The sequence below is a fragment of the Balaenoptera musculus genome, chromosome 3 (genome assembly GCF_009873245.2).
Source record: "Balaenoptera musculus isolate JJ_BM4_2016_0621 chromosome 3, mBalMus1.pri.v3, whole genome shotgun sequence".
Lineage (NCBI taxonomy): Eukaryota > Metazoa > Chordata > Mammalia > Artiodactyla > Balaenopteridae > Balaenoptera > Balaenoptera musculus.
In genome coordinates, this window is record NC_045787.1 from 61,434,194 (window position 1) to 61,461,929 (window position 27,736).

Here is a 27,736-nt window from a genome sequence, read left to right on the forward strand (position 1 = left end):
CAGATCTGGGGGACACAGTAATTGAGAGGTATTGAAAATGTTTCCTCAGTTGTAATAGGTAGAAAGCTAATAAGATTTTTCATTACCTTTACTGTATTTAGCAAACATAATAGCCCATCTTATAATTTACCCAAATTCCAGCATTAATCATCTGATTTTGACATTCAAAATGTGTGCACAAAGTTTTTCTAATTAAGTTTCTAAAATAACATTTTCTGATCTTAATTAAAATCAACAAATGGTAAAAAAAAAATGCCCTTAGGATAAATACCTTATTCATGTTGAGTAAAGGAAACATCTCTTGTATTTTTTCAGGTTCAATAATATACTGTTCCGTTGCATGCCAGCCAGTCCGAGTCATTTGATATTTAAATTCATCTACCCTTACAGGAGTTGTAGCAATTCTGATACTACCTGGCTGATGGAATCCCACCACCTGTGACAACAATGCCAGTAAAAACTCATAAATAAATCATTATTTGGCACTCAAACATGGTTCTTCTCCAGCACAATGAAAATGAAGGTGTGTAAGAAAAGAGATTCACTATGCAGTGAAAGTGATAGCTATATACCATATTTACATCATATGAAAAGATGTTCATTTTGCAAATATTTACTAAGTGTCTCCTCTGTGCCAGGCACTATGCTAAGCCCCAGAGATGCTGTTGTGAACAAGAGAGATGAAGATCCTGCCTGGATGGAGCTTACAGTCTATAGGTGAAGATGGACAGCTAAATGCATAATTACAACATGAGATAGTGCTCATGTACAGAGTGCAAGAAAATTATGTGAAAAAAAGAAAGACAAAGGATTTGAAGAGGGAACATGAAGAATCGGAATGCTGCAGTGAGGAGATTAAGTGTGAATTGAAATAAACATTCATCTGGCATTTATTGAAGTCCTTTAGTTGGCCAAGCACTCAACAAGGCCCTGGGTGACAGTGATCAAAGATGCAGTCATTATCTTCAGGTTGCTTGGAATCTGTAGGGAAGACCAATCAGTAAAGCAACAATCACCAGTGAGAGGGATTCGTATTATAAGAGGTATGTGCACACATGTTCTTAGAACCAAGAGATATGCCCTCAGCTCCACCTGACTGCTGGGTGAACAAAGTCAAGGATGTCTTCTCAAAGCAGACGCCCCCCGGGAAAGGGTGGAAGGTGAATGCTGAAATGGGGACCAGAGGGAATGCTGTCTCAGGCAGACAGCCCAGCTCATTCTAGAACTGTATGTAATTAAGAATAGCTGAAGCATCTGAGCATAGCAAAGAGTGGCAAGAGAAAACCTTGGAAAGGCAGGCAGGGCTTAGCTAATGAAGGCCCTTCCTCTTCTTTGGCTTTTGTCCTGTAGACTGTGGGGAGCCATGTGATGGTTTTAGGCAAGGGAAATAGCATGAAAATTTTAAGTAGACTTCAGTCTTAGTCTGTGGATACTCTTTGCCTGCCACTTTACTTTGAAAGTACTAATACAAATGAGAAGAGATAAAAATAAAAGTGAGGGGCTTTTAGTGAAGTACTTTTCAAAGGCATGGGACAATCTGGCATGTACAGTTGTCAGATCCTTTGCAATCCAGTGCAGAAAGGCTGTGATATCTTAGTTTCTAGATATAGCAGCTGACTAAAGATATTTTTGAAAGCTGCTTTTTATTCTTTTCTCATTTAAAAAATCAGGAGCAGATAATTACATGGGTAATACACTTCAAGAAATTAAATTGATTGAAAAGCAAGCTCTAGAGGTTCTCATCTTAAACTCTCATCAGAATCTTCTACCACATTTCACATGCCATGGCTGTCACTACACACAGCGATACATGATGATATCAAAATCCTTCAGTAATCTTATGTATCTCTAAGAAACTGACCTAAAAGACAATTTCAAGCTAAATGTATTTACCTGTCCGGTTTCTTCTTCCAGTTTCTCATAAAGTTTGATGCTATCATAATGTATTTTCTTTAAGTTTATTCCAGGATGAAAGTAAGTTGTTAAACCTGCCTTAAAAGTGGGGAGGAAAGGAAATACCGAAAAAAATTAACATTCTCAAAATGTTGATAGTTTATCTGTTACGAAGTAATTTACTACTGGCAAGAAATTGACAAGCACCAGCCAGTCCTCTGGGATGAGAACACATCAGCACCAGTTTGAATGCACACTGCATAAGGCTCGTGACAGTTATAAGAACCCACTTGAACCACATAAATAATGTGAGAGCCAGCCAACAAACATATATAGTAAGTCCCTAAAAGTTATTAGGGAAAGGATTGTTTGCAGATTCAGAAATGGGATGACTTAGATGGAATCACTTAGGTTAGGAATGTACGCTATTAGGAAGAATATGGGGGGACGGCATACAATGTGGATTCAAACCAACAAAGCATGTGCTCCCTTAAGGAGAAGGAATATGAACAAGCAAGCAAAAAGTTTTCCTTGTCCCGATCCCCACCATTCCCTTGAATCGAGCGGCCCTCCTATTCTTGGAATTTCCAAAATTGAAGAAGTGGAACATTCCTAGGAATCAGAGCCTGTTGAGTGGTGAACAGACCTTTGTCATAGCTTAACCAGTTGATGAATGAGCACATAGATTATACCCCACAAACATTTCCTGAATAAATATTGAATTATCACTCTCAGGAAAATATCTAAATATTACCTGCCAAACCCATTTTATCAACACTGGCGGATGCAATATAGTATCCAGACAAAGAATTCTAAGCAATGATATGAAGCAGGTTCTCTCAGTTAAGTGTCTGGGGCCCCATTCAGCAGCTAATTTATCCTGGAAAGCTCATCCGAATACAATCTATTTAAAATAAAGTCTGTTTGGGAGTATTTATAAAGTTCTTCGTGTTGGGCATTTGGTTCTCCTGATATCACTTATATGCAGAATCTAAAAAAAGTGATACAAATGAACTTATTTACAGCACAGACACAGACTCACAGACATAGAAAACAAACTAATGGTTACCAAAGGGGAAAGAGCCGGGGGAGGGATAAATTGGGAGTTTGGGATTAACAGATACATACTACTATATATAAAATATTGATAGATAAACAGTGAGGACCTACAATGTAGCACAGGTCTTGTAATGTCTTGTAATAACCTATAATAGAAAAGAATCTGAAAAAGAATATATATGTATAACTGAATCGCTTTATTGTACACCTGAAACTAACACAACTTTGTAAATCAACTGCACTTCAATTAAAAAAAAAAAAAACCCCGCCATTAAAGTTCATCAGTGATCCTTTATGGACCAGAATCCTCCGTGCCTATCAAGTACGTGTTCAAGTATTTGGCTACTTTTCTGAGAAAAATGTTGGCCCAACGTCATAGGTCCCCTCATAGCACAGCCCCATAATGAGGCAACTGTGGGTCAGGCTCCCTAACTTTCAGCCAAATATCACATCCTTCTTTACATGCTTGGTATCTAGTGTGATATGAAGTTTTCTAGTTCAATAATAGAGAACCTCTGGCCTTCAGGTATCTTCTAGAGAACTCAATTTTGTTTTCAGTATATCTCGTGTCAGTTGAGAAAATGGATATTCACAAGCCTGGGCCTAGGGTTCTGTTCACCAGTCACTCCTCAAGATCCTCTAAGTTTAACCTAGGTTAAGCCAGACCACCCGAAAATGATATATCTACACTACATCAATCTTCTTCCCCACCCTGGAAAGCTGTTTTCATAGAATGAGTTAATGATCTCTCTTCTGAAAGAGTCACATCGGTTTGTTTTGTAAAGCTCTTCCTCAAAACATTTAGCTCAATATCCTTTTTTTAGGGAACAAATTCTTCTAGGAATTTCTGGTCAAGGAAAAATTGGTCTTTCTTCCTGAAATGCTATAACTATTTCTACTGAACAATTCATACAACCCTAGTTTCCTTGCTGCCAGGACAGTCAGAAGCAAATTCTGAGCTCAATTTTTTGTCAGGTATAAAATCACACACATATATATATAATTTTTGTATTCCTTATATTTTTAATCAACCGGTTTTTGTCTTTTAATCTGTGTTTAAAATTTGGGGTCATGGGGCTTCCCTGGTGGCGCAGTGGTTGAGAGTCTGCCTGCCAATGCAGGGGACATGGGTTCAAGCCCTGGTCTGGGAAGATCCCACATGCCGCGGAGCAACTGGGCCCGTGAGCCACAATTACTGAGCCTGCGCGTCTGGAGCCTGTGCTCTGCAACAAGACAGGCCGCGATAGTGAGAGGCCCGCACACCGCGATGAAGAGTGGCCCCCACTTGCTGCAACTAGAGAAAGCCCTCGCACAGAAACGAAGACCCAACACAGCCATAAATAAATAAATAAATAAAATTTTAAAAATTAAAAAAAAAAAAAGTTGGGGTCAACCGTATCTGTGCTTTTGTTGTGAGTTATTTGAATGTAATGTCCTGCACGGTATTTATTGTTAATTTGTGTGCCACTCCTGTGGCATGGGGTGGAAGAACGGTACAATGTTTTTCCTTTCTGGGCTTCAGCAAGGATATTTTAAGTGGGAAGTTTGAAGAAGAAGAAAAACACTGTTCTTATCCTTCAAGATTTTATAGTCTGATTGGGGTCATGAAACTTTCATACATGAAACAATGAAATCAAGAGCATATGATTAAGTGCCAGAGCACAGAAAGAAAGACACAAGAACTAAGGGAACTAAGAGAAGAGAAGATGCTGGAAGGATCACAGAAGGCTTCATGGAGGACAGGCAGGGGCTTACTTTCGATTTGAAGAAAGAAAATGACTATAGTTGGCGGAGAAGATAAAAGAGGGAAGATGAAACACAGACAAGAATAATCATTAAGACAACAAGGTCCTATTGTATAGCACGGGTAACTATATTCAATATCCTGTGATAAACCATAATGGAAAAGAATATTAAAAAGAATATAAATATGTATAATGAATCACCTTGCTGTACAGCAGAAATTACCACAACGTTGTAAATCAACTATACTTCAATTTAAAAACAAGAATAATCATTAAGAACTATAACCCTTTGAATAAAATAAGAATTTATAAATCCTTGTTGATATAAATAAATAAATAAGTAGGGAGAGTGGAAAGCTCTTCCTTCTAGCAGACTAACAATAAGTATGAAAGGAATGATGCAGTTAGAAAAATCATCCATGGATGCTAAAGTTAGTGATGTTCTCTCTCTCTTTAATAATCCTTCCCGCTCTGTCATGAGCCTCTACAGCCTCAAAAAGCCCAATGACTGACCTCAAGCCTTCCCATATCCCAGTGCGTCTATGCACTCGCATCCAATAAAAACATTTGAGCATACCCACTAAAATATGTGTATTTCTTTACTCCCACATGACATATAAATATGTATTACTATATTAGCAGAGATCATAAAACACACAAAAACAACTGGAAATGAATTAAATATTGTAAATAATTCTTGCTTTATTGATTGTGCAGAAAGGTTTTTGAATTTTAAAAATTTATTGTGTAGAAAAGCTTTTGAATATTAAGCTTATTAATATTTTAGCAAGGGCTATGTAATATTTTATATTACTAAAATATATATGTTGGATTAATGTTGGTAAAACAGCGATTTGAAGGTCTAATTTCTTGGTGTGTTTTCTTTTGTGATGGTTTGAATGGCTGTGATAGCTGAAGAAGCTATCTGTCAATGATACAAAGATGTAAGTGGGAGAAGTGCCCCCTCTTGGCTGTACTCTCTGTATCTTGACGCCACTTCTTCCATTCCCATCACCACCTACCAAAAGGTTTTTACTGAAATTTGACTATCAATGTTTCATGTTCTCTTGTCCATCAGCTGTTATAAGTTAATTGGGAGGTATTGCATTTTACATTTTAAAAAATGGGTACAAACCCACTGAAACTCCTCATTTGGGAAAACGTTAAATGGGTTTAAACTTAACTTTAAATTTATCTCTTGCATGTATGAGAGTTTTTTCTAGGTGATACATATCATTTTGGCCAGAAAAATCTAATAATGATACGAACATTTCCAAACACCCCTTCTCAAAATGCTTTCTTTCCAACAGGACTATTTTCCAAAAATTATTTTTCACTTATTGCGAGCATCACCTTGACTCTGAAGGAATAAACTGCATCTATTGTTTTCTATGTATCTACTACATAGAATGACCGGCAGCCACTTCCATCACTACAAAGATCACCAAAGTGGGGACACTTGTCTTTCTGTAAAAGAAAAACTTTAAGTTTTACAACTCTTTTGATTATTGTTATGGGATAACCAACAAACCTCTGTGTAGTACAACACTCTCAAGGTCATTCCCTCTCCCTTTCATCACAAATAACATTATTTAAAGCCTTGTTTCTATAAAATCGATCATAACATTGATATCCTATAGCATGTGATCTGCAATACGTCATGACAGACTGAAGACAAAAGAAAGAATGGGGACACTCCCATTGTACAGCACCAACCTCTCCCTTAGGCAGCATTGGTATCATACACAATATGTCACCCACATCAAAGGTGAGGGCTATTTAAAAAGATTAGTAAAGCTTAATGTCTTTCTTATATTTTTAGATAAAAATAAATAGAAAGGTCTAACATTGTCTTCCTATGCCCCAAATGGATAATCTTGCATCTTTAGTCCTCAGCCCTCCAAAATATCCACTTGGGCACCATTCCCAGGGGCAGCCTCTCCTGGGGACCCCATATGCCAAAACTGCTTCTTGCTCCATTCTCTCCCCTTTCCTTCCATCCTACAAGAAATGTTCTATATTAGCAGTAGTATTGGGTGCTGACAAAACAGTCTCGTTAAAATCCAGCAAAACCTCAAGACTATTGGATTTGTGATTCCATTTTGAATATTCACATTGCAAGCTGTGCCCTCCTCCCCAGCGCATCTGATTCCTGCATGTTCCAGAAATGTTTAGCCTTGAGCACACGTTATTCTTCAGTGAGACTGCCTTTATTTTTGTAGTCTGCCCCTTCAGCTGGCCCCCCAAAATGTCCACATTCTCATATCTGCTCCAAAATTTCTCTGTGTTAAAAAATGAATGGATAAAGAAAATGTGGCATATATATATAATGGAATATTCCTCAGCCATAAAAAAGAAGGAAATTCTGTCATTTGCAACAACATGGGTGGAACTTGACAGCATTATGCTAAATAAAACAAGACAAAGAACTATAAATACCAAATACCATATGATCTCATTTACATGCAGAATCTAAAAACAAACAAACAAACAATGGAATTCAGAGATACAGAGAACAGATTGATGGTTGTTAGAGGCAGGGGTGGTGAGGGGGTGAAATGGGTGGAGGGGGTCAAAAGGCACAAACTTCCAGTTATAAGATAAAGAAGTCCTGGGGATGGAACGTACGGCATGGTGACTACAGTTAACAATACTGTATTGTATATTTGAAAGTCGCTAAGAGAGTACATCTTAAAAGTTCTCATCACAAGAAAAAATTTTGTAACTACGTGTGGTAATGGATGTTAACCAGACTTATTGTGATCATTTTGCAATATATACAAATATCAAATCATTATGCTCTACACCTGAAACTATTATGTCGATTATATCTCAAAAAAATTCTAATCTGTGGCATTTCTTCAGGATGCTCTTTGGTGGGAAACCCCCTTGTTTGCAAGAAATCCTCTTATCAGCTTCCTAGGGCAATCCAGTTTTCTTTTCCTTTATTTGTAGGGGCCCAAATAACCTGGTTTCTGATGCCTGAGTCCATCTTGAGCTCACACTGCATGAATCTCATTTTGTGAACCAGAGCCTACTACTTTGTTCACAAAGCAGAAAAATGCCTTTTCCACTCATTCTGGTATCTCTCTGCTTAAGGGGAAATTATTTTGCACAGTTGGCTTTTAAGAAGAAGCCATCATCTTAAAAACTTTGCCCACTTTTCTTAAAAGATCTTAGGCTAAGGATATGTTGCTTTATTGTTATTATTATTATTCATGGGATGTTTAAGAAGTAATATTCAGGGATTCTAGTTATTCTAGTTATTCTAGTAACTAAAATGCAGGTTACGTCAAGTCAATCCACTCTAAATGAACAAAAAACTTATTAAAATATTAAAGTGTACACCCTCCTTAACAATCCGGAAGTGTTAAAAGGGTGTAAGCCCTCCCTCTCAGGATATTCCCACTTGCAAAAATTTCCCTCTGCTCACATGCTCTTACCTGGACAGCCTCATGGCCCCCTTGCTCCCTCACTTCTGCCCGGTCTCTGCTCAAGTGTCACCTTTTCAAAGTAGCCTCCAGGTCCTCCACCCCATCAGTCTTCATCCCTTTACCCCGCTCAACTCTGCTGGCGCTGATTACTCTAGAGCATCATTTGTGTTTTTTCCATCTGCCCCACCAGAATGTGGCTCCATGAGGGCAGGGGCTTTGTTTTGTGCACCGCTGTGTCCTCACCTCCTAGAACAGTGCTGGCCTGACACAATATAGGCTCTTCATAAATATTTGTTGAAAGACTGACCGAATGTCCACTAAAAAGAAGTCATAAGAGAGCTGTGGGAGAAATGCAGGCTTTCTGTTCCATGATAAAAGGAAATCTGCATAGAAAGTCTAGTTCAGGGAGGGGAGAAGAGCCAGAAGGGTCAGTAACTTCCTGGACCCCTCTCTCCAGGTAGTAGGAAGCAAGCTGATGGAGAACTGGTGACACAAGAGACAAATGTGCCTATGGAGACTCAGAAAAGACACTCAGGGAGGACCAGATAGCTGGGCCTCCCTCCCAGACTGAGGGGTGAGGGGGCTGGCAGGAGAAGAAAGAAGGAAGAGGAGTAGGGCTTGATGCTGCTTTTCTAGAAGTCTCCATCCAATTGGTGGGTGTGGTCTGACTATGTGACCACAGGAACTCTGGGGTGAACCGGGCTTAAGTCTGGGCATCAATCTCCCCGAAACTCAGCTGGAGGCAGGAGATCCAACTCTATCCCTTACCGTGAGCAGGTTCTGGGTGTCAGAAGGCCCCTAAAAGCAGGGTTCCCTCTTGTCTCAGTAGGGGAAAGCTAATGATGGAAAGGGGTGTTGAGCAGAAGCTAACACTGCCCAACTTTTTTTTAAATTGAAGTATAGTTGATTTACAATGTTATGTTAGCTTCTGGTATACAGCAAAATGATTCTGTTATACATATATATATTCTTTTTCATATTCTTTTCCATTATGGTTTATTACAGGATACTGAATTTAGTTCCCTGTGCTATACTGTAGGACCCTGTTGTTTATCTCAACTCTTCCTCCAAACAAAAATGGCACCTGCAGTCATAAAATCTTCCTCTCCCATCTTAGCTGACTTCAGAAATAATTGGTTTGGCAGTATGAAAGCAGTGTCAATCACCTCATTTACCTGAGCAGCTTTCGATGTAAGCCCAATTATTATACAGCACTGGAACAATTATGCATACCATTAAATAGGCGAGATTGACTTGGTCGTGTGTTCCATTTAACACAACATGAAAGCTGTGTTGTATGTTCTCAGCCCTCATAGTTAAGCCATCATGAAGCCAAGCTGTTGTCTCACAGCACTAGCTTAAAATCATAAATCAATAAACATAAAAGGATCACTAAAGCCAGGTGAGGGGACGTAGGTAAAGGTCTCAGGCCTGTATTCAGGATCACCGAGCCACTATCCTTCGGTACAAAAGCTAACATTTACTAACCACTTATCATAATAACTTTACACATATTAATTCAATCTTCATCACAACCCTATTAGGTAGGTACTATTAATATTCCCATTTTACACATCGGGAACTAGAAACTTAAGTAAGTTGCCAGAAGTCACATAAGTAGAAAATGACAGAGTCAGGATTTGAATCCAGAGTCATATGTTCAAGATTATCTTCTCATGATTTTCAACATCATAAATGTTGATCATCCCCTTAAAGTATACCAACTAAACTGCAATTGCACCTTCCAACGCTATGGAAAGGGAACTCACTCTAAAGAGCTCTCAGTGGGGAGCTGTGAATGGGAAAAAAAAATCAATTGCACAAGTGACAATTCAGTGCATATGACAGTGTTGAGATGGTTTTCTTACTGCGTGCCAGGTAGATCCAGCAGTGAGCTCCGATTTCTCCAGGAGGACCACATCTTTCATGCCTGCTTTGGCCAAGTGATAAGCCAGGCTCACACCAACACAGCCACCTCCAATTATCACTGTTTCTGCTCTGTCTTTCCATCTTGTTTCTGCACGTAAGGGTGGGTTTTCTTCTCTGGAAGACATTTTTTTTTAATAGTAGCTTTACTAGGCTATAATAGTTATAGTTTTTTTGTTTTTTTTTTCTGACTAGTGTGATTCTCCTTACTTATTCTTCCAGTACTTAACATCTAGTGCCTGTGAGAGTTACACGTGCTGACAATCATTTGGGAGCCTCAATCTGACTTAGGCAACCTGGTTGGGGGAGGGAGGAGGAGGCATTTGAACCCCATTCCCCTAATTCTGACCCATTGTAGATACTTAATAGAGCTAAAGAATTGAACAGATGACTTCTTTTTCTCCAAGAAATCTAGAGAATAATTTTTCTCAGTCTACTTTAAAAACACACTGATAAACATTTTATTCCATAAAAAAAAAAAACCCATAATCATCATGAAGTCCATTATCTATAAATCTTGGATCACCTCCTCCCTCCAGTGTTTTCCAGGCTGAAGAGAGCCAGATGGAGTACAATGCTCTTCCTCGCTCAACGTCCTCTCACCATGTACCTGCTTCTCTAATTATAAAGATTGCTCAGTGGCTTGATATATTGATTTGCATGTCTGTCTTCCTAGCTAGATCATGAGCTTCTCCAAGACGCATTGTAAAAAGCAAGGTATAAGTAAGTCAAAGAAGACCATATATACACCTGCGTTTGCCTCCCCATAGACCATCTCTGGATAGATACAGAAGACACTGCTAACAGTTGACTGGGGAAGGGAATGGGGGTAGGAGAGTCTTTGCACCAGGAACCCTTTGATATTCTCAGTTTGAACGGTTGTGCATGGAAAAGAACACACATAATTCGAGAAGAAAGCCTAATGCCCACTTCTCGGGGTCGGAAGCACCCCCAACCCGAAGACCGCCTCAGCCCTGCGCTCGCACCCCGCAGCTGCCCAGCCGCGGGCCTCCGCGCAGACCCGGCCCCACTCACCCTTCGCGGCCGCAGACGGAGCGTGGGCGGCCGAGGGAGCCCCGCAGCGGGAAGCCCCGCAGCCGCAGCGCGCCCGAGCGGAACATGGCGAGGTCGAGGCCATAGGGCGAGGGCGCGGGCACCTACTCCCAAGCCAGCAGACAGCCGGGGCGGCGGGGCCGGCGGGAGGCGGTGGGACCCTCCCCCCGGCGAGGGGCGGGCTTCTGGCTCCGTGCGCTGCCCGCCACTCAGCGCCCGCCACAGCCGCCGCGCGATGGCACTGGCCGGAAGCCCCCGAGCCAAGAAGGTGAGTTTCGGGGAACCCGGGAGGTACTCAGCCCTCCTGGCCGCGGGGCTTCACCTCAGCCCCTAATCAAGCTCTGCGGTCTGGGCGGGGCACCTGGACGGCTCTGAGCCTCGGTGTACCCGCTCGCGAATCGCCTGGACGACGGTACTGCCTAGGTGTCAGGATGAGATAACAATATTGGGTAGCATTTATGGCGCCTTGACTCGCTGCCCTGCACTGCGCGAGCGCTTCATGCAAATTAGCTCCTCTTCACGTTTATTCGCATTTTACAGGTGAGGAAACTGAGGCTCAGAGTCCGTCAGCTAGCTCAGGGTCACCGATCTAGTCCAGGTGGAGCAGGGGTTTGAAGTCTAGCCTTCGGACTCAGGCCGCGCTCACATTTTCTGCCCTCCGCCCGCCCGCACCTACAGCTCTTCGACTCAGTGGCCCCAGTGCTCGTGCCCCTCGTGTGTTTGGGAAGGGCCGTTGCCTGGTCTCCCAAGCCTCGGACTGGCCTGAAACCGGTCCCGGGATACCCCTAGACCCGCGGCGGGGATGGAGGGTGGGGTGCGCGGAGCCGGGGGTGGGGTCTCCGCCTCATCTCACGCCGCAGTCTGGGTCTCCCGGCTCCCCTTTCCCGATCTGCTCGCCAGCTGTCGCCCTGTCCCCCCATTTTTACGCTGGTTGTGTGTGTGGTGGGGAGAAGGGGTGACAAAACAAAATTAGGAAAAAAGGGCATGAACTTGGACGCGGGACATCTCCAAACTCCTCGAGGCAACCCACCTGTGCTCCCTAATTCAGAAGAGAGGGTGGGGAAGGAAGGGGGGATGTGCACCACCGTTTTATTTAGTAATACTAAAAAGATAGGAACAACCAAGATGCCCTGCAATAGTGGGCTCCGTAAATAAAGTGCATCCACTTAATAAGTTATTAGGAAGCCAATTAAAAAGCTAAGTATGGGAACAGGCAAAGTGCTTTGCAATGTTAAGTTACAAAAGGAGATATATCACAGACTGATCCCAACTACATAAAAATATTTATACACACACTGTAAGGAAGGACACAATAATGGTAGTAGTTACATAAGATGTGGAATATAGGTTTAAAAAACTTAACAAAAAAACATATTTTGGATATGTTTTTCTGATTATAAAGGTAAAATATGGGCATTGAAGCAAATGAGCATGATAAAAAGAAAAAGAAGTAAAGAACATTGTGCTGACTTCTTTCTCTGAACTTTCTCTAATACTATGTTCACTTTTACAGTTCATTTTTTTTAAAGGTTTTTTTAAAAATATGCTGTCCCTGTTCTATTTTTCCTGGCCTCTGCTCTTTGCAACACCAAGATTATCATATGAGAATCCATGTTAATGTGTACCTGGGAGTTAAAATGTTAGTGGGGCAGAGCTAACCTCACCTCTCTGCTCAGCTAACAGGTGCATTTTAAGAATTCGTTTAACTGCTACAGAGGACACCTCCAATTGCTTCTTTAATCCAAAAGAGCAGTCCTGGTGGCAATTTCAGGCAGATGGACCTCTGGCAGCTTCCTGCCCTAGGGTGAAGTTGGTCTACTCCTCTGTGTATGAATAGAGGTCCCCTGAAGCCAGATCTTAAATCCAAGAGGTCTAGATACTGTTATCTGCAAAAAGAGGGCATAAATGCCTCTCAGAGATCACCATCAGATCCAAGGCAGAGTCACTGCCACACTGAAAGGGAGGATGGAATGAAAATATAAATATACTGCAAATAATTTACAATGTTCTTTATTTTACACAGTCCTGTCATTCTAGAGCTGGCTTTAGATCATACAGGTGTAGCAGTTAACTGAGGTGGTAAGTCTGTCAGTGAAGGAGGGGCTAAAAGATGCTCTGAATTCAAATATTGATATTTTAGTTATTTTGCTAATGGCTGTTTAGAAAACTGGCAAAATTTAAAATGTTGGACAAACATCCAGATAACAGATCAAAATGCCTTACCTTTACTTGGTATCATGAAGGCAACAGTCAAAATTTGCACTGTCATTTTCTTAAAATCCTAGCTAATTTTCTGTTAAAGAGTATCATCTTTTTCCTCCTTGTCAGGACCAAGCTTATAGCATATGTGAGGTCTGTGCCATTTTCAAAACAGTCCTGTCCATCTGCTAACTCTTGGCACATTTTATTAAGGGCCTACTCTTTGTTAGGTGCTGTATGAGGTGGTAGAGATAGAGCCTCAAGCATCTTACAGCCAAACAGAGGTGACAGGAAAGTAACCAGGTACTGCAGCACAGGTGATGGATGCAGGAATAGAGGATGTATGAACTTAAGCAGGAGACAAAGGAGGATGTAATCACGAATAAGAGTAGGTCAGGCAAAGCTTTGCTCTGGCAGCAATGGGAGATAGTTTAGAGTGGGCTGGAGTGAATTGGAGACCATTTCAATAGCCCAGCGGCAGTGAGGATGGGGGGACATATGTGAGATGTGTTGAATAGATATGCTTGGTGTAACCCTATGACAGATTAGAGGTGGGAGGTAAGAGACTAACCTATAACACCCAAATTGTGTGTTAATGTTTTTCCCCTCTAGAATTGTTTGATGCGTAGTATTAAATCTGATGAAGTTAACCTGGTTAACTTCATTGAAATGTGTTAGATTTTCAAGATACAATTTTAGAAAGATGACAATATCTCTGATTCTCTCTTCTATGTCCCTCTGCAACATTTATTTATTACACTGTGCTGTGATAATCTGTTGACCTAATGGCTTTCCCCAAGGTAGCCAGACTTGGAGCTTCTTGAGGGCAGGGACCATGTCTTATTCCAGCGTTTACCCCTCTTGCCTAGAACTGGACCTGGCATGTGGGAAGGTCTGAATGAAAGCTGAAAGTTTAAGTCATTTTCATATTTTGAAAGTCCGAAATGAAAAGAGCAAATTTCATTTTATGGAGGGAGTAGGGAGAGAGGTGAGATCCGTAGACTACATTAACATTTCTTCTACATTCAGCTAAAATTCATCTTTAGATATAAAGCATGGAAAAATAACCAGAGTCAGGAGCTCTCTCTGTCAAAATAGTGTTTATGGTTAACAGAGCTGGGCTCCCCTCCACTTCCCTCCACAGGAAAATGGAGATGTCGTGGAGATGGTGGCCTGGCGCTTAGCCTCAGGGCAACCGCTTCTAATGTACCTTCCTGGGCTGCAGATGTGACTGGTTAGAAGGGGCAGCGGGGGCCTTTCCTCCCCCATTCATGCACTGCTCTGTGTCCAGCTGTAGGCAGGGCTGAGAGGACCTGGCTGCTATTTTCAACAAAAGGCTGTATCTTCAACTAATGCAGTCTATACAAGAGGGATAGGGATCCCCATGGGGGTGTTTGCAGTTTTTATAAATCGCAGGGAAGTTCTCTCTGAAAGAATGACTCTTGACCAAAGACCTGAAGAAAATCAGAGGGCGAGCCGTTCAGGTATCTGGGGAAGCACTTTGTAGACAATGGAAACCATAGCCTTGGATAACTGCTCTAGATTCATCCTTGTATTCAGATTATGGGTGGGCTGACTAGAAAGGTGGTAAATAGAGACTAGGTTAGGAATTTAGAAGGTCTGACGTCTGCTTTTTCACTTACTGAGCTCTATGATCTTGAGCAAGTCACTTAGCCTCTCTGAACCTCAGTTTCCTCATTTATAAAGTGGGAATAAAAACTATCCGCCTTGGGGCTTCCCCTGGTGGCGCAGTGGTTGAGAATCTGCCTGCCAATGCAGGGGACACGGGTTCGAGCCCTGGTCTGGGAAGATCCCACATGCCGCGGAGCAACTGGGCCCGTGAGGCACAACCACTGAGCCTGCGCGTCTGGAGCCTGTGCTCCGCAACAAGAGAGGCCGCGACAGCGAGAGGCCCGCGCACCGCAATGAGGAGTGGCCCCCGCTCGCCGCAATTAGAGAAAGCCCTCGCACAGAAACGAAGACCCAACACAGCCAAAAATAATAAATAAATAAATAAATAAAATTAAAAAAAAAAAAACTATCCGCCTTGCCTAGCTCCCAAAGTTGTTAAGAGTGCCAAATGATAACGTGTCTGTGAACATGCTGGAAAGTGTAGGGTATAATTATAAAACAATAGGATTATGTCCAGTGGTTCACACACAAAAGAGTTTTATTTTCTCACCTAATGAGAGGTCACCTAACGGACGGTCACCGTCCACGGCCTCTGCAGCTACTCCAAGATGTCATTAAGACGCCAGGCTGCGGTTATCAGCCTGCGTGTGGCTTTCAGTGGCATGGCTGCAAGATGATGGCTATACCTCCAGGGCTTAAGTTGACATTCCAGACAGGACAGAGAAAAAGTGACAAGAGGGAAGGGAGTGGGCATCTGTATCAGGAAAGCAAAACTTTTCTGGAAATCTTCAGCAGACTTTCACTTATTTCCCATTGGCCACCGCTGTGTCACATGGCCACCCCACCCCCTCAGCAAAGGAGCCTGAGGATTTTTTTTTTTTTTTAAGCTGGGGACATTGTCTCCCCAAACAAAATATATTAGCAAAGAAGAGGAGAAAAAAATGCACATTAGGTGACTAGCAGTGTCTACCACAAACATCTTGAAAAACCAAAATAACCATTATGGAATCAGCACTTTAACTACACTTTGACTCAGATTAAATTGTATTTGAGAAAAAATAGTCACAGAACTTTGCACAAAACAGGTACCTGGACTGTCCAATAATAGAGTATTCTCAATTTTTCTGAAATACTATTAGGCACGGATGATTTCAACAGAACTGGAGCTGTGAGAGCATTGTACCACCTTTCCTAAAATTAGAAACTGCTTTAAGGAAAAAAAAAAAGAGGGGTCTTAGGTGATTTTTCTTTCTCTTCCTCAGGGCATTTTGGAACGTCTGGATAGTGGGGAGGTTGTGATCGGAGACGGCAGCTTTCTCATAACTCTGGAGAAGAGGGGCTACGTGAAGGCCGGGCTCTGGACTTCAGAAGCCGTAGTAGAACATCCAAATGCAGGTCGGTGCCAGCATCACCCCTGAGTGTTTATCTGGGTGACATTTTGCTTAAATCTGACTGAGAGAAGATAAATAAAAGCGAGCATTTTCTTTTTTTTTAAAATAAATTTATTTATTTTCTTTATTTATTTTATTTATTTATTTATTTTTGTCTGCACTGGGTTTTCGTTGCTGCAGGCGGGCTTTCTCTAGTTGCGGCGAGCGGGGGCTACTCTTTGTTGTGGTGCTCGGGCTTCTCATTGCGGTGGCTTCTCTTGTTGCAGAGCACGGGCTCTAGGCATGCGGGTTTCGGTAGTTGTGGCATGCGGGCTCAGTAGTTGTGGCTCATGGGCTTTGTTGCTCCGTGGCATATGGGCTCTTCCCAGACCAGGAATTGAACCCATGACCCCTGCATTAGCAGATGGAGTCTTAATCACTGCACCACCAGGGAAGTTCCGTGAGCATTTTCTAAGGACTGTTTCACTTGCCAAAACTGCCAAGATGTGGAGACAGTGGCAGTACATGAGCTGAAGAAAGGGCTTCTCTCTCCTTCCCCCCCTCCTCTACACACACACACACACACACACACACACACACACACACTTGCATCTTCATATTCAGGGAGTGCTAAAATATACATACCAATATTTGTTCCATGAATATTTACCTTGTGTATATTCAAGAGTTTCCTTAACATAGTAAAACTGTTATTGCTTCGGATTCATCCTTCTGGCTAATTTGCATACGATATTAAAACAGTACATTTGGTAGGGACGATTAATGGTAACCACCAGCGTAACAGAATATAGACAGTAGGCAGCCAAGTTCTGTTGGGCGGAGGGGAGGGACAAAGAAATAAACACAGTTATACCTCATCTTCCTGGCTGAAAAAAAAAGAATTGGAGGTAGAAACTGTGATAGGATTGGTTAGTAACATCAAATTGGAACTTTATTTCTATGTTTGCTCTTTTTCGTATTTGCTGTTCTAAATGAAAGTGGGAAATAAAGCCAAAGAAGATATGGGTGAAACGGGATACAAGCTGGGAATGGAACTTTTGATTCACTCTGATTTTATTCATATATACACAGTGTATCACACAAACATGGGGTCATGTCTAGGTCCTTCTACTGACCAGCTGAGTGACCTTGGACAAGTCATTTGACCTCTGAGGATCAGTTTCTTCATCTGTCACACGGGGGCATGACATGGGCTGGTGGTGAGGACTTGTGAATTAACCCACATGAAATGCCCATATAAGTACCCACTGGCCAGGATTACTGTTTCATCAGACACCCAGAGTTATACGGTAGGACACAGTTTTGTCTTTCTGGTGTTAGCAGGAAGATTTCATCTGACCCAAGAAGAACTCATTCTTAATTTTAGAAAATCTTCTTTGCTCAACCAGGAAGAAAGTGTTGAAATAGCAAGGATAAAGACTGAGGTGGGGAGGAGATGAAGAGAGAGAGAGGAAGGAGTTTCTGATGGGCCAAGGAAAGCTCCTTGACTGCGTCTCCCCAGCTGCTTGCTATTGAATACACTTGATGGGGGCGCTACCCATATGCATTCTGCCCACTGTGAGAATTCCCTCATCCTACTTTGAGGGCTCCCCAGTGCTGACTGTAAGTAGACGAGCTACATCCTTCATGACACCGGCAAATGAATAAACCCTCTCTAGACCAAGAGACCAAGGGACAGTTGGCCAACTGGGCCTTAGTGTCTGCATGGGACTGCACCAGGCCATGGGGCCCACTGGCAGGTCAACATGAGGCTACTCTAAACAGCCCCCATTTGGTATGGACTCTGCCTTGTCCCTAAATTCTGCTGACCTGAATCTGAATTTCTTTATAAGTACCAGGTTTGAAATTGTGTATGATTGAAAGAGATGTGAGTGGATGAGCTGCCGCTGAAAATGATAGCTTCTGTGATTTTTACTTTTTTAATTTCAATGGAAAAAACAACTCCTTTGTAGTTCGTCAGCTTCACATGGAATTCTTGAGAGCGGGATCAAATGTCATGCAGACTTTCACCTTTTCTGCCAGTGAGGACAAAATGGAAAGTCAGGTAAACGATAATGGGGCAGGTGGGAGTGGGGAGGGGCGGGGAGAGGGATCATCTATAATAAAAATAACCTCTTGATGGGAATCCATGGAATTGACCTGATGTGTTACTACACTTTATTACAAACTCCTCCACATAAAATATCTATCCAGTAATTAATCATGATGTAAACATATATGTACTAAATAAATAAGCATTTTCTGTCTCTTTATCTAGGGGAGGGGGTAGGACTGGGAGAAAATATGCCATTAGAAGGGCATGGCCATCCTTCTGTGATATGTTTTTGTAGGGAAAGAACACTTTATAGATGCTCTTGTTACCTTCTCATTTCACATTCTTCTTTTCTGACTTGTCCATGTGGAGACAGGGCGGTCCTAGGGAACATAGCACTGGCCTAGGAATGAAGAGAATTGGGTTTTATACCCAACTTTGCCACCTATTGGTTGTGTGACTTTGTGTTAGACACTTAACGACATGGAGCAGTGGTTTTCTCTGCCAAATGGAGATAACTGATGCTTACATGCATAGGGTTGTTGAGAAAAGTGGGTGAGGATGTGGAAGTATTGTGGGATATTCTGCAAATATAAAGTATTAATACTTGTAAATGTTAATGCCCATTTATTCATTCAACCAACCAACATTTATTGAGTACCTGTTATAGTCCATTCTCTATGCTAGATACAAAGATGATACAAAGGCATAGACACTATTCTGAAATGGCTCACAGTCAAGTATGGGAGACAAACAAATGAGCATTTACTAAAATCCTGTGTGGTAAGTACAATATGGAAATACAAGCTCACTGGGAGTAGAGGAGATGATACCCAACTCTGCTGGTCTTCTCGAATTGCAGTTTAAACCAGCGACTTGTGCTCATGCTACTTGCTCATTGCCCCCTTTGATATCTGTTATATCTCACCTTTAAAATGCCAGGCTCACCATGTGTACTCTTGCTGTCTAACCTCAGTGGGAAGCTGTAAACACCGCTGCCTGTGACCTTGCCAGAGAAGTAGCCAACAAAGGTGATGCTTTGGTAGCAGGGGGGATCTGCCAGACATCGTTGTACAAACACCACAAGGATGAAGCTAGAATTAAAAAACTTTTTCGACTACAGCTAGAGGTTTTTGCCAGGAAAAATGTGGACTTCCTGATTGCAGAGGTAAGCCTAGCATTAAAGGGGCAGGGCTGGAAGGAGCTGTGGAGGGGGGGATAGAGGCTGTCGGGGAGTAAAGCCTAGAGGGTAGGCGGCTGCTCAGGCCTCACCATTAACACTCAGTGCCAAGTAGTAGTTTCCTTGCCCTCCTCCATCCCTGCCTTGCTCACTCCCATCTCTCTGCTTTCACTAAAGCTATAACATCTGAGCGATATTATTTTTTAATTTATTTTATTTATTTATTTTTGGCTGTGTTGTGTCTTCGTTGCTGCATGCGGGCTTTCTCTAGTTGCCGCGAGTGGGGGCTACTCTTCGTTGCAGTGCGCGGGCTTCTCGTTGCGGTGGCTTCTCTCATTGTGGAGCACGGGCTTCAGTAGTTGCGGCACGCAGGCTCAGTAGTTGTGGCTCACGGGCTTAGCTGCTCCGCGGCATGTGGGATCTTCCCGGACCAGGAATCGAACCCGTGTCCCCCGCATTGGCAGGCGGATTCTCAACCACTGCGCCACCTGGGAAGCCCCTGAGCGATATTTTGAAGTTAGAATCAATAAGCATTGTCACTGACTGGATATGAAGGCCCGGAATATCCTCTTTCTCCCATCTCCCTATTTCCCATCATGATTGCTACCATCTAGAGTCAAGGCCTCAACCCAGCTCTTCACCCCCAACAAGGACAATAGCCTCCCAACTGCTAGTTCCCCAATCGCCCTATCGAACTTACTGAAAACCTTGCTACGTCAACCTTCCCAAGGCTTAGGGCTACCCAAGCCTGGCTAACCCACCTGGAAAAAAATCATCTACAGAAATGAACACAAACTCTGCCCTATATGTTCTCCAGATGGATGAGAACACAAGTTTGTTTTTTAAGAACCTCTCTTGACTTTCTCTGCCATTCCTCACACACTGCTTCTGCAGAATATAAGTCAAAAAGGAAGAAACAGGGAGATTTCTGCTAGCTTTTCTCCACTTACTTAAATTAAGTTCAGCTGTTCAATTGTGGCACTTATGGGGTTTCCTGGGAAGCACCCCTGCAAATGGCCTGGGTTTACCAGACAAGGTGTCCTGTCTATCATTGGCAAAGACACTCAGTAGCTACCCCTCCCTTCTCTGTGACTCGATGTTCTCATCTAGGGAAATAATCATATTTCCCTTCTTACTTTAGGAGCACTTTAGAATATCTAACTAGAAGTGAATATAAAAGTATTTTGAATTGTAAAGCATGATAAACAATTATTCTGCAGAGATCACCCAAGTTCCATAAAAAATGAGTCCAAAATTTATTAGCAAAACTTTTGTTCCTTCAAAAGTATGATTTTAAATACTCAGTTACTTTAAAACCTTTTTTTAGTATGATATCTGAATGAAAACCTATATGTTATTGTTAAAGGAATTAAAATATTTACTCATAAAAGTATTCTTTAGTCAGTCTGATAGAGACACATTTCTTAGCACATTTTATCACATATATTTGGTAATTTTTATAACTGTTTTTGCAATATTTGCGGTCTACCACTCAAAATCTGCTTTATATTTGGACAAATAGAAGAACATGAAATTTCTCTTAGTATTTTGAACATGCTGAAGAAGCTGTGTGGGCTGTGGAAGTCTTAAAAGAAGCCAGAAAACCCGTGGCAGCCACCATGTGCATAGGCCCAGAGGGAGACATGCATGGTGTAACACCTGGAGAATGTGCTGTGAAGCTGGTGAAGGCAGGTAATGTGGACCCATGATGTGATAAGCAGTTCAGTTATTGTTTATGAAATGTTTCTTAACATTGGGAGAGCAGTTCGGAAATAAAAACATTAATTGGAATCCATCTCTTTATCTGTAAAACTTAGGAGGTAGAGGGGGACAGCTAATTTCTAAGACACCTTCCAACTATTAAAAAAGAAAATAAAGATCTTTGTGTCAGTTTTTGTGCCAGTACCATACTGTTTTGATGACTGTAGCTTTGTGGTATAGTCTGAAGTCAGGGAGCATGATTCCTCCAGCTCTGTTCCTCTTTCTCAAGATTATTTTGGCTATTCAGGGTCTTTTGTGTTTCCATACAAATTTTAAAATTATTTGTTCTAGTTCTCTGAAAAATGCCATTGGTAATTTGGTAGGGATTGCACTGAATCTATAGATTGCCTTGGGTAGTATTGTCATTTAAAAATATTGATTCTTCCAATCCAAGAACACTGTATATCTTTCCATCTGTTTATGTTGTCTTCAATTTCTTTCATCAGTGTCTTATAGGTCTTTTGCCTCCTTAGGTGGGTTTATTCCTAGGTATTTTATTCTTTTAGATGCAATGGTAAATGTGATTGTTTCCTTAATTTCTTTTTCTGATGTTTTGTTGTTAGTGTATAGAAATGAAGTCAGACAGAGAAAGACAAATATCATATCACTTATATGTGGAATCTAATAAAATGATACAAATGAACTTATTTACCAAACAGAAATAGACTCACAGACACAGAAAACAAACTTATGGTTCCCAAAGGGAAACAGGGAGGAGGGGGGGAGGGAAAAATTAGGAGTTTGGGATTAACAGATACACACTCCTATATATAAAATAGATAAACAACAAGGACCTACTGTATAGCATAGGGAACTATATTCAATATCTTGTAATAACCTATAATGAAAAAGAATCTGAAAAAGTATATATGTATAACTGAATCACTTGACTGTACATCTGAAACTAACACAACATTGTCAATCAACTATACTTCAATTTTAAAAAATAAACAAGTAAATAAATTGTGAAACAAGTAAATAAATGTATTTCTTTGCATAGGGGCTTCAATCGTTGGTGTGAACTGCCGATTTGGGCCCTGGACCAGCCTGAAGACAATGAGACTCATGAAGGAAGGCCTATGGGCTGCAGGACTGAAAGCACACTTGATGGTGCAGCCCCTGGGGTTCCACATGCCCGACTGTGGCAAAGGAGGGTTTGTGGATCTCCCCGAATATCCCTTCGGTAAGCTCAGGCATATATTAGAGACCTTGTGGTTTCTTGTTGTGACAAAACGGAAATGGCTATCATGAACAACTACAGTACAGACTTACAAAACAAGACTGTATAAGACAAAGACATTCAGTGTTAACCAAAAATTAGCTATCTGAGGAATTCATACTCTAAAATTTATAGTTTCTTCATTGAAAAAAGAAAATACCCCTTGAGCATCGATTGTTTGAAAATAGAGATGGTAACAGAAGTGTCATAACTATTGTATTACAGCACTGGAGCCCAGAGTTGCAACCAGATGGGATATTCAAAAATATGCCAGAGAGGCCTACAACCTGGGGATCAGGTACATAGGCGGGTGCTGTGGATTTGAGCCCTACCACATCAGGGCAATTGCAGAGGAGCTGGCCCCGGAAAGGGGATTTTTGCCTCTGTCTTCTGACAAACATGGCAGCTGGGGAAGTGGTCTCAACACGCACACCAAACCCTGGATTAGAGCCAGGTGGGAATTTTTTAATTAACTTACTATTTTCCTCTAATCTCATTTTATTTATTGTTAGCATTATGCATGCACATGGTAATACAAATTCAAAAGTATAGAAATATACAAAATGAAAGGTAAAAGCCGCCCATTTCTGACACCTATCCCATTCCAGGGGTAACCTGTTTGCCATTTATGTTTTGAAGTCTTATTTCTCTATTTCATGTTTTATCAATTTTAAGTGGTAATTACCCTTTATGAAAGCTGAGGGATTTAAATCACATAATCTTCCCCCTTGCCCTGATCTCCTTTTCACAAATTTGACTTATTACATTTTTGCTTGTTCTGTTGGCGATCTTTACAAGTTTGAATTTCATATTTAACTACTTGTTTTTTAATCCATCAATTAAAAAAGAGAGTGGTATCTCTTGATTCCACTCTCTGTAAAATAAGAATTGCCTTCCTCCACTTCCCTCTACTTTTTCTCCCTCATCTACCTCTTGGTTTCTTTAAGGTATACAATTACTTTTTTTTTTTTTTAATTTTTATTTATTTATGGCTGTGTTGGGTCTTCGTTTCTGTGCGAGGGCCCTCTCCAGCCGCGGCAAGCGGGGGCCACTCCTCATCGCGGTGCACGGGCCTCTCACTATCGCAGCCTCTCCCGTTGAGGAGCACAAGCTCCAGACGCACAGGCCCAGCAATTGTGGCTCACGGGCCCAGCCGCTCCGCGGCATGTGGGATCCTCCCAGACCAGGGCTCGAACCCGTGTCCCCTGCATTGGCAGGCAGACTCCCAACCACCGCGCCACCAGGGAAGCCCTAAGGTATACAATTACTTTTACATCATCAAGGTTTATAACCAAACACAGTATAAGCAAACACAGTGACAATTCAGTAATTAAGTGTTCAATTCCATGTGAAATCAAGACTTGGAACATGTTTCAAACTTTTTTCCAGCAGGAGATTTCAATATGCAGGAAACCGGGGAAGGCCAGTCTGATCTTTCTCTTTCTCTGTCTTATGCTTCCAACCCTCCCTTCCCATATTGCTAATCATGGTTTCTGACCTCTTCAGATTCAAAGAGAGAGGAGAGCGGATGGAAAAGGGAGTAAACTTGTATTGCTTAATTGACACCCTATTAGGAAGACCACATTCTCTGGGCCTGGCACATCCTCATGAGTGTATTTATAGTTCTTCAGAGGCTGCCACTGGGAACTTTTGTATATATTTCTCATGCCACAGGCATTGCATTTTTCTCTGAAAAATTTTCTCTGCTTCGCCCTCAGATCCGAACTTTCTCAGCAGGTCACTATAGATACACACTATTTTGGGGAGTCTCATTTTCCTTCCTGGTGTTTCTCTTGAGCCTGATTTTAAATATGCCCAGGCTGGCTCCCTCTCTCCTAATAGGCTCAAAACTGGCTAGAAGACTTTTCATCCTTCCTTTAAGGAGACAAACTGAGAGTGTGGTCTGATCCCAATTTAACCACACTCTCTTCATTCACAAAGTAGCTGACCCATTGGTCTCTGTGATCTAGATTTTCCAGTGTAGAGTCAAGTGAGTCATCTGACTGGCTCTTAGCCACCTACTTTGAAACTTCTGCAGAGTGTCTGTCTTGCTTTAATACCTGATATCTATCATATCTTGTGCCACCAATAAAATTTCCGATCTAATATCCTGGTACCCTGATCACTATTTTCTAAACATTATTCACTGCAGAACCAAGAGAAAGAGAAATAAACCTATTTTACAAAACCTGAGCCCCTTGTGAGAGAACGTTCCAAGCATCAAGGTCAAATTGATTCTCTCCTCTTAGATTTCATTCATAGTCCAAATTCAGGCCATACTTTAATTTACTTCATAGTTGGACTTTCTTTGTACAATGTTTGGTTTTATAGGAATTTCTAATTAACTTTCTTTTTTATTGTTGAAAGAAGAATAATAGACCTTCACCTTCTCTAAGGTCTTCCAATATCTAAATTATACTGTTTGTTACAATCAATCACTTTATTATTGAAGATATTTTTTCTAGGGGCTCCTTGAATTACTGTTCTGTTTTGAATCATTCTCTCTCTCTCTGTCTCTCTCTCTCACCTGTCAATCTTTTCCATCTTTTAGAAACTAACCACAATTTCTGCTCTTCTCTAATCAGAGCTGTTATGTCTTTAATCCATTTTGTACTTCTTTATCCATTTCAGTAGAATTTAGAACAGTCTTCATTTTTTAAAATTTAGGACAACGTTCCTAACGTAAATTAATTTAGATTGTAGAAGTAGGCAAGAAATCATTTAGGCAAACATTTCTTCTGGGAGGTATGGATATTTATCCAGGAAGATTTTTTTTTTATAGGTCTCATGCTTAGAAAACAAAGTACTAAATAGAAATATAGGGACTTCCCTGGTGGCATGGTGGTTAAGAATCAGCCTGCCAATGCAGGGGACACAGGTTCGATCCCTGGTCCGGGAAGATCCCACATGCCGCAGAGCAACTAAGCCCGTGCACCACAACTACTGAGCCCACGCGCTCTAGGGCCCGTGTGCTGCAACTACTGTGCCTGCGCACCTAGAGCCTGTGCTGCACAACAAGAGAAGCCACCGCAATGAGAAGCCTGCGCACTGCAAAGAAGTGTAGTCCCTGCTCACCGCAACTAGAGGAAGCCCACACGCAAGGAAGACCCAACGCAGCCAAAAAATAAGTTAACTAATTAAATAAAATTACTTAAAAAAAAGAAATATAATTAAAAGGTGAGGAAAGCATACTTTGATGATGATTAAAATAGTTCAGATAAGTGAGAAATGGCTTATTTTAATAAACACTGTCTAGGGATCCTTAAAATTCATTAGCAATTTCAAATAAAACATTATTCTATAGAATAAAGCCAGACATTCCTTGTACCCTAAACTCCCAAACATACTGATGTTCACAAAAAATTTGTGATTACCCAGAAACCTGTAGACACCCCAGATTTCTGACATTTTCATCATCCAAAAATATTGGTTTATTCATTGTTTCATAGGTAAAATGGAAAAAACTATAAAAATACATTTAACGCAAAGGTCTGTGACCAGGAACCTTTGTGTTCTTTCTTTGTCTAAAAACAAGGCACAAATACTGACAAATTAATTTGTATTCTGTTTTTGGTTACTTTTTGAAGAATTATACTTTGTCTCATTACGTTTAAAACTGGTTTCATATACTTGTCATTATGTTAAAATATTGAGTAGAGCCAGAAGGACCCTGCTAGAAATTTCCGAATGAATATAATTCACAAAAACATGTAAAATTCAAACACGTTGTTTTTTTCTGAAAGGTGGTATGAAACCCAGTGATTGTTATTGAGGATAGAAATGCAGAAAGACTCCTGGAATTAATGGATATGGGCATGGTTTTTCCGTCTGTATATTGAAACTGAAATTCTACTTTAGCCTGATCATCCACCAAACTTATGAGTATTTAGCCAATATATATATATATAAAGTATTGGACTTATAAAATAGACATGAATCTTTTAATTGATTAACTATTTATTTTTTAAAACACAGGGCTAGAAGGGAGTATTGGGAGAACCTGCTGCCGGCTTCAGGCAGACCTTTCTGTCCTTCATTGTCAAAGCCAGACGCCTAAGGAGTAATGAAAGAAAACACTGAAATAGCAGAATGGAAGGAAATCCCCCTCAAGCCCCATCTGGAACCCTTCCTCGCGTCTATCCTCAGGCCACCCTGATGTCTCCAGCTGCTGAACAGCTAATGTACTGTCAATTCAACATAGGATGCGTATTGCATTCCTGCTGTGCTTAAGCTCCGAGCAGGATGCTGGGGGAAATGCAAAGCTGGTGAGAAAGGCTTCTCGTCCTCCAGGCACTTACTGTCCAGTAATGCTGCAGGACATGCTTTTGAAGGGAATCAAGAATAGTGAAACTTGTCTTTTAGGGTGAATTTGAGATGTTAAAATAACCAAGTCTGTGAGCAACAAACCCAGTGATTAATTCCGGAGACTAAACTAGGTACAGAAGGAGGATAGAGCAGCATTCTAAACTAAAATGAAAGTAATGAGTCTGCCTTTCTTAAATGATTTGTATAATGACTCCAAAGGCAATCCCAAAGGAAAAGATGCAAAAAATGTTTTAGGATTTTTTGAAGTCATCATATAACCTTCCAAAGTGATTACTTTCAGAGATGATTTTACTTAAAGGTGTTAGGTCCCAGAATTTTTAAAATGTGTCTATATAATCACAAATAGCTAGATTATAAACTACTAAGGACAAGGACAATGTGATATGCTTCTTATATTTTTCCTTAAAGTATTTATCATTGTGCCAGGCATACTAATAGATGCTCAATGAGATACTTATTGTTGATTGTTTAAAACAAATAAAAATAGATAAACAGTTTTGGAAGACCTTTTTAAAAGTCAGAGTTCAAATCTATCTTGGTCTAATATTTTCTTGACTTATGTTTGAGCTATTTGCTACATGCCAATTTCTCTCTATTTTTCAAAACAATGTATCAATTTGTAACAATAAAATTAAAAATAATTTACCGTTTATAAAAGTGTTTGAATACTTTAAATTTTACGGACATTCTTTGGAATAGTAATAACAACAAGCATTTATTACATATTATGTTCCAGGCTCTTGCTTCTCTCTCTCTCTCTCTCTCTCTCCTCTCTATCATATATATATATATATATGACAAAAGCCAACCTAGATTTATGAAACACACAGGTTTCATTTTGGGTTAGTAAGTGCAATGCTCAGAATAGAATGTTGATGAGATGGAA

At 41.0% G+C, this 27,736-nt stretch overlaps 2 protein-coding genes across 3 annotated transcripts in view; one reads left to right on the forward strand and one right to left on the reverse strand.

Annotated features, from left to right (window-relative positions):
* DMGDH (dimethylglycine dehydrogenase) overlaps positions 1-11,257 on the reverse strand; it is a 61,049-nt gene extending 49,792 nt beyond the window's left edge. For both annotated transcript variants that reach the window (XM_036846775.1, XM_036846774.1), the window contains exons 1-4: positions 11,093-11,257; positions 10,000-10,174; positions 1,894-1,992; positions 272-436 (exon numbers count right to left, since the gene is read on the reverse strand). In XM_036846775.1, the coding sequence (XP_036702670.1) occupies positions 272-436; positions 1,894-1,992; positions 10,000-10,174; positions 11,093-11,178 (525 nt within the window). In that variant the 5' untranslated portion in view covers positions 11,179-11,257. The remainder of the gene's footprint in view (positions 1-271; positions 437-1,893; positions 1,993-9,999; positions 10,175-11,092) is intronic.
* An 8-nt stretch (positions 11,258-11,265) lies between these two features.
* On the forward strand, positions 11,266-27,502 carry BHMT2 (betaine--homocysteine S-methyltransferase 2). The gene is made up of 8 exons (XM_036846776.1): positions 11,266-11,378; positions 16,204-16,336; positions 18,285-18,376; positions 19,341-19,532; positions 21,089-21,236; positions 22,306-22,488; positions 22,750-22,978; positions 26,500-27,502. The coding sequence occupies exons 1-8, from the start codon at positions 11,346-11,348 to the stop codon at positions 26,579-26,581; spliced, it is 1,092 nt and encodes a 363-aa protein (XP_036702671.1). The 5' UTR covers positions 11,266-11,345; the 3' UTR covers positions 26,582-27,502.
* Positions 27,503-27,736: the final 234 nt, after the last annotated feature.

Coding starts and splice junctions, on each gene's coding strand:
- BHMT2 (XM_036846776.1), top strand. CDS start 11,346: ATGGCACTGGCCGGAAGCCCCCGAGCCAAGAAG. Junction 18,377..19,340: donor AGGACAAAATGGAAAGTCAG/GTAAACGATAAT, acceptor GTCTAACCTCAG/TGGGAAGCTGTAAACACCGC. Junction 19,533..21,088: donor TGGACTTCCTGATTGCAGAG/GTAAGCCTAGCA, acceptor AATTTCTCTTAG/TATTTTGAACATGCTGAAGA.